The sequence below is a fragment of the Vitis vinifera genome, chromosome 18, assembly GCF_030704535.1.
Source record: "Vitis vinifera cultivar Pinot Noir 40024 chromosome 18, ASM3070453v1".
In the NCBI taxonomy this organism is placed as follows: Eukaryota; Viridiplantae; Streptophyta; class Magnoliopsida; order Vitales; family Vitaceae; genus Vitis; species Vitis vinifera.
Genome location: NC_081822.1, coordinates 4,574,842 through 4,584,941, shown reverse-complemented (window position 1 = coordinate 4,584,941; position 10,100 = coordinate 4,574,842). Strand labels below are relative to the sequence as shown.

The 10,100-nt window shown below is 43.0% G+C and overlaps 1 protein-coding gene across 1 annotated transcript; it reads left to right on the top strand.

Moving 5' to 3' along the window:
- The first annotated feature begins 552 nt into the window (after positions 1-552).
- On the top strand, positions 553-2,172 carry LOC109121485 (7-deoxyloganetin glucosyltransferase). The gene is made up of 2 exons (XM_019216251.2): positions 553-1,093; positions 1,190-2,172. Exons 1-2 carry the CDS (start codon positions 601-603, stop codon positions 2,113-2,115), a joined length of 1,419 nt encoding a protein of 472 aa, XP_019071796.1. The 5' UTR covers positions 553-600; the 3' UTR covers positions 2,116-2,172.
- The last annotated feature ends 7,928 nt before the right edge of the window (positions 2,173-10,100 follow it).

Below are 10,100 nucleotides of genomic sequence, written 5' to 3'. Positions count from 1 at the left end.
GGATCGGAGATGTTTACCGTCATTGGGATAGATATACTGTGTTGTTCTATGGGCAAGTTAGTAATCTTCATTAATTTTTTGCATTTGAAAATAGATTTGTTTTGAAAATAATTATCATCATATTTTAACTAGGAAATATAAATATGCTTTGGACTCATGCCAGCGCAATATATTGATACGAGGGCAGCCGTCGAAAATTTTTAAACAGAGCATCAGCTTCCACAAATGGTGATGCATATATAGGTGGTTCATTATTCTCTTAAGAAGATGGTAAAGGCTCACGCCAGGATCCTAGTTTGTCACGTTCTTTCTCGTACTTTTCATGAATAGCGGTCACTTAATTGTTACAAGAAAAATGAAACATAAGTCACCAGGCTCCGGTGCGGGCTTTTCCTTTAACATGAATAATAATAAATTAAAAATCAATTGCAGCCAACTAAAAATAGTAATGTTTCCATCAGGGATATTGCATACATTAATCCTTCCTGTTGACTCTGATTCGAAGATAAAGAGTGTGGGTGACGCTACTGCAGCACGGGAATGATACCAAAATATTTCCAGCTCAGTGTATCGGGAGGGCATCCCAATCCCAGTGCAAAAATGGGTTCGGAGAAGCCTCATGCAGTTTGTATTCCATACCCTGCTCAGGGCCATATCAATCCTATGCTAAAACTAGCAAAGCTCCTCCATTGCAGAGGTTTTCGTATCACCTTTGTCAACACAGAGTTCAACCACACACGCTTACTCAATGCCCAGGGCCCCAACTGCCTCAGTGGTCTCCCCACCTTTCAGTTCGAAACCATTCCCGATGGTCTCCCCCCGTCCGACGTCGACGCAACCCAAGACATTCCTTCCCTCTGTGTATCCACCAAAAAGAACTGCTTGGCTCCCTTTAGACGCCTTCTCGCCAAACTCAACCACGACGGTCCTCCCGTCACTTGCATATTTTCTGACGCTATCATGAGCTTCACTTTAGACGCTGCTCAAGAACTCGGCATTCCCGACCTTCTTTTATGGACAGCTAGTGCTTGTGGCTTCATGGCCTATGTGCAGTATCGCAGTCTCATCGACAAGGGTTTTACACCACTCAAAGGTATTATTCCAAGTTCGGCTTTGAATACAAGTTTTTCAAATCCCAGTCTCCTACCGACTCTGATTTTTCATTTTTTCCTTCTTCTGTGATATGCAGATGAGAGTTATCTAACAAATGGGTATTTGGATACTGTTGTCGATTGGATACCGGGCATGAAAGGTATCCGTTTGAAGGATCTCCCGAGCTTCATTCGGACTACCGATCCAGATGATGTGATGCTGGACTTTGCCATGGGTGAGCTTGAAAGGGCTCGCAAGGCTTCTGCCATCATTTTCAATACGTTTGACGCTTTAGAGCATGAGGTTTTGGATGCAATTGCTCCCATGTATCCCCCAATCTACACCATCGCTCCTCTTCAGCTACTTCTGGATCAGATTCACGATAGCGAACTACAGTTGATTGAATCAAATCTGTGGAAGGAAGAGCCCGAGTGTCTCAAATGGCTGGATTCCAAAGAACCCAACTCTGTTGTTTACGTTAATTATGGAAGCATCACAGTCATGACTCCCCAGCAACTGATTGAGTTTGCTTGGGGACTTGCAAATAGCAATCAAAGCTTCTTGTGGATACTTAGGCCAGATCTCGTGTCTGGTGAGTCAGCCATTCTGCCACCAGAATTCGTGGCAGAAACCGAAGACAGGGGTTTACTAGCAGGTTGGTGTCTTCAAGAGCAAGTTCTCACCCACCAGGCCATTGGCGGCTTCTTAACTCATAACGGCTGGAATTCCATAATCGAGGGTTTATGCGCTGGAGTGCCTATGATTTGTTGGCCTTTTTTTGCAGAGCAGCAAACCAACTGTCGTTACTGCTGCACTGAGTGGGGCGTAGGAATGGAGATAGACAGTGATGTTAAGAGGGATGAAGTTGCAAAGCTTGTGAGGGAGTTGATGGAGGGAGAGAAAGGCAAAGAAATGAAAAAGAAAACCATGGAGTGGAAGCATACGGCAGAAGCGGCTACCACTGGTCCAGATGGATCATCTTACCTGAATTTGGAAAAAATGTTTGAACACGTGCTTCTCTAGATCTCAAATTTCCAATCTAGTTTTTGGTACCTTTCCTCCCTTATTTCCATATTTCTTACTATGCTTCATGTCGTACTTCTCTTTTGGTGGTTTGTTTCACTCTGCTTCATGTTGTACTTTTCTTTTCGTGGCTTGTTTGACTATGGTTCATGTTGTACGTGGTTTGTTCCTTCAATATTGGTTCGGACAATATTAAATCAAGGGAAAAAAATTGTTAAGGAATTTGGTTTATGATTGAAATTTTGAAATAAAATTATATATAATTTAAATTAATTACAAATAGTTTAATTAAAAATAAATTTAAAAATATATAAAAATAATTTATTAACTTTAAATTTATTTTTTATTTTACTTATTTTTATATGTCAAGACACTTTCTTTTTGTTTCTATCAAATAAAATTTCATATTTTTATATAATAGTGATGGTAGATTAAGAAAGTCTAAATATATTGTAAAAGTATTTAAAATTCACATTAAATACATATTATGATATCTCAAATGCTCGTTGCTTTAAATTAGATCAATTTCATATCCAATGTAAATAGCATAAAATAAGCAACAATCATTAATATTATAGGATAAGAATATATTAAAAGTATAGGAAATATTAAGAATATCCACTAAAATATTAAAAATGTTTTTATAAGACAATCATAAAATAATAATAATATCATGAAAATGTAAAAATGATCATTTCACTAAAAGATATTTTTATTTATGTGGTAATATCGACAAATATAAAATCCTTAAAAATGTGCTAAAAAATAAAGACATATACTAATTATGCCACTTGATCTTTATCATTTTTATTTTTTCAATATCTCCATGGGTTTTATGTACACACTAATGATGTTTGCCACCCCATTGTCTCATAAAAACGAGTAAAACATCCGTCGCTTTGCATTATGTAACTTTTGTCATTTCCTATAGTCTGAAATCTAATAAAATTTTCAAGTACAAAATTTTATATATATCTTGAATAAGATTCAAGATTTATCTAATATTTTTCATAATAAATAGAATTTTAATATATAAAAAGGGTACTTTGGCATTGCTTATATATCGTATAACAATCAAAATCTATATTTTAAGAATAATAAAATAATAAATAAATATATCTTCTTACAATAATAGACTATTTCATTATATAAAATTTTAATAAATGTGTAGATCTTAAAATTTGTTCAAAATTATTTTTACATTAATTTGAAGTCTAATTTTATTTTTAAAATCCAAATCTAATTACATTTGAATGTTTTGATATACTTATACCATTTAAATCTTAATTTTTATTATTATTTTATTTTCTTTTACTTTTCTCTTATGCCATACTTCCCCTTCCCACGTATCCACACCCTCACTCTCATCTCTCATCTTCTTTACCCCCCGCACCCCCCCTCCCCATTTTTTCTCTTTGTTTCTTCATTTTTCTTCCTTCTTTCTTCCTCTACTCACTAACCCACACTTCCAAACTCCTCATTGTCACACGCTCCTTATTGTGGGATCCTCCTTAAAAGGTGCCAGGTGGCTCCCTCTTCCTTGGCCATGCAGACGACCCCCCTTGCGGCATGTGGCATCGCTCATTCCACTCGAGGGGGGGAATTCTGTACGGCCGACGTTTCACCTTCTCCGGATATTTCACAGCCGGCGCCTGCCATCGGATGGAAGAGAAGTGTGATTCAACTTCCCCGGTCAGACATGTCCGGATCCGCTGGCGACACTTACCTGGAGTACATCCGCAACCGACGATTCAGATTACCTGGACAACTTGACTCGTCAGACACTCGCGATTTGTCGGATTCATTTATGCCCACAATCAAGAAGCAAACTTCGACAACACTGTCGACCAAGTCTCCTGAACTATCACTCATCTTCAATACAAGATACGCTTGACAAGACATTCCCAAATCTTTTCAGATTGTCTGACGCATTCTCGGTACCGAAAATCATAAATTGAGGTGACAACCGCCGCCTAAATACCCTTCTGACAGCCATCACCTCGCACCAGAAGGGTCATGATTGCTTCACCACCCTATGAGTCGCAATCATGACTATGGGACCCATTAGCACAGCGAGACCATACTCTCTGACTCATATATAAACTCTAAGGAGACTCTCACAAAGAGAAGGAGGGGGTAAGCATCCTTGAAAAAAAAGCATGGAGCAATACTCCCAAAGAAAGAATCTTTTTTCAAATAACTTCCAAAAGACTAACTTAATCATCGGAGGATGTGTCCGGACAACCCATCTGGACATCTTTTTTGCAGGAGGAAGGAAGAATCGCTGTAATGAGTTAATTGAGATTCTGTTGCTGGTAACTGCTACTGTAGTGGGGGAATTTTGCTATCAACACTTATCTCTTCTTCATTTTTTTTTTATATATTTTTTCTTTCTCTTCTTATTTCTTTCATTTTCTCTTCACCACACCATCTTTCACTACGGTGACTGTTGCCCCCCAACATTTCCCATTCCCTTTCATTTTTAGTCAATGCATATAGAACAGTCGACGCTGATCTTGCTATATCTACGCAAGAATTGTCTGTTTAACCCTACTTTGGGACGAACCAATCACACAACCTTCGGGCCGTTGGGCTAGATGACTGAAAGTGTCTTCCTAGATGGCATACGTTCCCAAACGGCGGTGAACATGAAGGACTTCGGGACAGCCTTGCAGAGAGGGTCCCACAGGAAATATATTAATGTTATTTATACCATAAATCATCTAAATCTTTTTTATTTACTTATCCCATTACTTTATAAATCTTTTATATTCATATTTTTTCTATCATTTAAAAAGGAATAACATCTTTAGATTGATATGGAAAAAAATATTTTTTGAGAAGATCACTAAAATATTAAATATAAACGAAATATTTTTGAATATGTAATCTATGTGTAGACCCCCCGGTTAGCTAGGGACCCCAAGGAGAAAAGTATGGATATTTTTTTTTTAGGAGAGTGGTTGAGATTGGAGGGGATTGAGATGATGGGAAGCAGCGGGAAAAGGAAGATTGAGGTGAGGCTGTTTGGGCAGCAAGAAGAGGACAGAGTAGAGACTGGTTTTTGGGCAGAGTTGGAGAAATGGTAAAAAAAGGAAAAAAAACGGGAGCAGCGGGGGAGGAAGAGAGAGTAGCTAAAGAAAGGAAAAGATAGGATTTTCGGACAAAAAAAAAAAAAAAAACGAGCAGCATGGAGTATTTTCTAGCTGAAAAAGAAAGGGAAGCCAAGCGGGTATCCTAGAAACTCCAGGCTTGAGGAGATCATTCCAGGTATGACTACTGGCCTGCTGTTAGCCCCTTAGCCACTTGATTCAGACCCGGAGGAATAGGCCTCATGGGTAGGCCTTGCACCCATGAGAGCCTAGGTGGAACGGCGGCACCGGACAGGCGCCGGATGTGAGACATCCGGAAAAGGCGGCTGTGAGACATCCGGAGAAGTTGGAACTTCGGCCGGACAGAATGGCGGCTGTGAGATACCCGGAGAAGTTGGAACTTCGGTTGGACAGGATTCCGGATGTGAGATATCCGGATAAGGGGGAATGTCGACGGACAGAATTCCGGATGTGATACATCCGGAGAAGATGGAACGTCGGCCGAACAGAATTCCGGATATGAGATATTCGGGTGGAATGAGTGATGCCACGCGTCGAAAGGGGGACGTCTGCGTGTCTAAGAGAGAGAAAGCCACGTGGCAGTTTTTAAAAAGACCACCATCTGGGTAGTGGGTGGTTGTGCAAGTGCTTCAGGGGGGCTTATGGGCGGTTGCATAACCACCAAGGGAAAAACTGCAGGGTGAGTCTTTTAAAAGGGCTCCTGCAGCCTTGAAAGAGAGAGGAGAGAGAAAATGGAAAGTATCTCTGAATGCTTGGGATGTAAGCATTGTCCTCCGACTCAGGGAAACAATTTTGTATCTTGTAGTTGAGATTAATACAAGTTAGGAAGGATTTCCTGTAATCTCGTTGTGTCCCTGTTTTCTTTGGTTTGCTATTGTTTGTGTGCGTTTGAGAAGGCTGGGAAGAAAGGTTGGCTACGGAAGGGTCCTTAGTACTGCGCACCAGGTGAAAAATCTAAGGTGATTTTCGAGGGTGTGACAATTGGTATCAGAGCAAGCACCAAAGATGGCTGGTGGTAGTGCAATGGAGGCCTTACGGGAGAGGATGACTCGAATAGAAGAGGCGCTGGGAGAATGGCCAAGTGAGGATGGCACAGTGGCTTCGTGGGCAGAGCACACCATGAGAGAAGTCCAAGCTCAGAGGAGTATGTTGGAGTCCCATGACAATTTCTTTGAGGAGAAATTGGCTGAGTTTAAAACCGAGATGCAGTCCCGGATTGATGACTTCAAGGAGACCCTGCAGTCCTATGGAAAAGACATCGCCATCCTTAAGAAGGCGGTGTTGCAGGGATTTGCCTCAGGCCCTGAAGCCTCTTCTTCTAAGGTTCGAGTCCCTGAGCCTAAGGGCTTCAATGACAATAGAAATGCGAAGGAACTGGAGAACTTCTTGTGGGACATCGAGCAGTTCTTTAAGGCTGCTCATGTTCCTGATGGCGAGAAGGTTTCCATCACCAGTATGTATTTAACTGGTGATGCCAAACTATGGTGGCGAACCAGGGTGGAGGACGATGCAGAGTCTGGAAGGCCCCAAATCACCACTTGGGAGACTCTAAAGAAGGAATTGAAGGATCAATTCCTTCCCACCAACACGGCTTGGGTGGCCAAAGAGACACTAAAAAGGCTCAGACACACTGGGTCTGTGAGAGAATATGTCAAGGAGTTCAGTTCCTTGATGTTGGACATTAAGAACATGTCCGAGGAGGACAAGCTGTTCAATTTCATGTCTGGGTTGCAAGGATGGGCTCAGACGGAACTCAGGAGACAAGGGATTCGTGATCTCCCTACTACCATGGTTGCAGCAGACTGCTTGGTGGACTACAAGATGGGCGGAGTCGTCTCCACCACGTAGAGACCCATGTCAGAAGGAGGCAAGAAGGCTAAGAATGAGGGCAAGACTAAGGAGTCTGGGTGGAAGAAGCAGAACAAAAAGCCTGCTGTAGGAGAAAAACCAGTGGAGAAAACCACAAAGGTTGTGCAGCAGACCACTCGAATGATGGGATGCTTCATCTGCAACGGCCCACATCGAGCCAAAGACTACCCCAAAATAGAGAAACTCTCAGCCCTGGTGACTGCAGATGACAAGGGAGACTCTGACCCAAAGACTCCTCCCAGAGTCAACCCCCTGAAACTTCTGAACGTGATTCTTGGTGAGACTCCAGTTCAGAAGTCTCTAATGCACGTCCATGCAGTGGTGAATGGTGTGCAAGTGAAGGCCTTGGTGGACAGTGGTGCCACTCACAATTTCGTGGCCACTAGAGAAGCAACCAGGTTGGGACTTAAATTGAAGGAGGATACCAGTCAGATCAAGGCAGTCAATAGCCAAGCCCAGAAGATTCATGGGGTAGCCAAGAATGTCCCTATGCAAATCGGTGACTGGAAGGGTACGTGTAGTTTACTTTGTGTACCTTTGGATGACTTTGACTTGATCCTTGGTGTAGACTTTCTCTTAAGGGCCAAGGTAGCCCTGATTCTACATCTTGGTGGACTGGTGGTGTTAGAAGAGAAGCAGTCTTGCTTCGTAAAGGCCTTAAGGACAAAGGATGGTGGTAAGGGACAGCCTGAGATGTTGTCTGCTATTCAATTGAAGAAAGGATTGAAGAAGGGCCAGGAGACCTATATTGCAGCCTTGATCGAGATCAATGAGGGACAGTCTGTGGAAGTCCCTGACTTAGTGGTTAAGATCCTTAAAGAGTTCAAAGATGTGATGCCTGCAGAACTCCCCAAGGAGTTGCCACCTCGGCGACCCATTGACCACAAAATCAAGCTGCTACCTGGAACAAAGGCCCCGGCTCGAGCCCCTTACCGGATGCCTCCTATAGAGTTGCTGGAGTTACGTAAGCAACTGAAGGAGTTGCTGGATGCAGGTTTGATCCAGCCCTCCAAGGCCTCATATGGTGCACCAGTGCTGTTTCAAAAGAAGCAGGATGGCTCACTCCGCATGTGTGTGGACTACAGAGCCCTCAACAAGGTGACCATCAAGAACAAGTACCCGATCCCCTTGGCTGCTGAACTATTTGACAGATTGTCAAAAGCTTCTTACTTTACCAAGTTGGACCTGAGATCAGGTTATTGGCAAGTGCGGATTGCAGTAGGAGATGAGGGGAAAACGACTTGTGTAACTCGGTATGGCTCATACGAGTCTCTTGTAATGCCTTTTGGGTTGACAAATGCTCCTGCTACATTCTGAAATTTAATGAATGATGTTCTGTTTGATTATTTGGATGCCTTTGTGGTGGTGTATCTAGATGACATTGTAGTTTACAGGAAAACTCTAACAGAACATGAGAAACACTTGAGATTGGTGTTTCAGAGATTGAGGGAGAATAGGCTTTATGTGAAACCAGATAAATGTGAGTTTGCTCATGAGGAGATCACATTTCTAGGACATAAGATCAGTGCAGGACTGTTCAGGATAGACAAAGGCAAGGTGCAGGCTATTATGGAATGGTCGGTCCCTACCAAAGTGACTGAGTTGCGGTCCTTCCTTGGCTTGGCCAACTACTATAGAAGGTTCATTAAGGGGTATTCAAAGATGGTGTCTCCCCTTACTGACCTATTGAAAAAGGAGAACTCATGGGACTGGAACCGGCAGTGTCAGATGACCTTTGAAGGCTTGAAGGAAGCCACCTCCACGGAGCCTGTGCTGCGGTTTCCAGACTTGGACTTACCCTTTGAAGTCCAAACAAATCCTCTGATAGAGCCTTGGGTGGAGTCTTGGTGCAGGAAGGGCACCCTGTGGCGTTTGAAAGCAGGAAACTGAATAATGCAGAACAGAGGTACTCCACTCACGAGAAGGAGATGACGGCTGTGGTGCATTGCCTGCAGCAGTGGAGGCATTACTTGCTGGGAAGTATCTTCACAGTGGTCACGGATAATGTGGCCAACACCTTCTTCAAGACCCAGAAAAAGCTGAGTCCCAGACAAGCACGATGACAGGAGTTCCTAGCCGACTTCAGATTCGAGTGGCTGCATCGACCAAGAAGACATAACACTGTGGCTAATGCCTTGAGTAGGAAGGAGGTAATTGCCTACATTACGACCCTCTATGAAGTCATCTCTGACTTCAATGAGAAGATCAAGCTAGTTGCAGAGTAGGATGCTGCATATGGCAAGTTGAAGCAGCAAGTAAAGGAGGGAGTGATCAGGAAGTATTGGCTAAAGGGTGACCTCCTTGTGGCAAAAGGGGAAAGATGGTATGTTCCTGCAGGTGGCCTGAGAAAGGATTTGTTGCAAGAAACTCATGATTCGAAATGGGCAGGCCATCCCGGAGAGGAAAGGACTCTGGCCTTATTAGCCAGATCCTATTACTGGCTTAAGATGGGTGAAGGACGTGCAGGCCTATGTGAAGTCCTGCTTGGTTTGTCAGATGGACAAGACTGAAAGGAAGAAGGCTGCAGGGTTGCTGTAGCCCCTCCCCATTCCAAAAAGACCTTGGGAGAACATCTCCATGGATTTTATCACTGGGTTCCCAAAGGTTCGTGATTTCAAATTTGTCTTTGTTGTGGTAGATAGATTTTCTAAGTATGTTGTGTTTATACCTGCACCTGATGCTTGCCCTGCGGAGGAAGCGGCTAGGCTGTTCTTTAGCAACGTTGTCAAGCACTTTGGGTTGCCACGGGACATAGTCAGTGATCGGGATACAAGATTTATAGGCAAGTTTTGGGTTGAGCTGTTCAAACTCTTGGGTTCAGAGTTGAAATTCTCCACAGCTAACCATCCTCAGACTGATGGGCAGACAGAGAGGATCAATGCCTTGCTGGAGGAATACCTCAGGCACTATGTGACGACAACACAGAAGAATTGGGTGGACTTGATGGACACTGCACAGTTGTGTTACAACTTGCAAAGAAGCTAAGCGATAAGGATGAGTCCT

Coding starts and splice junctions, on each gene's coding strand:
- LOC109121485 (XM_019216251.2), top strand. CDS start 601: ATGGGTTCGGAGAAGCCTCATGCAGTTTGTATTCCATACCCTGCTCAG. Junction 1,094..1,189: donor GGGTTTTACACCACTCAAAG/GTATTATTCCAA, acceptor TGTGATATGCAG/ATGAGAGTTATCTAACAAAT.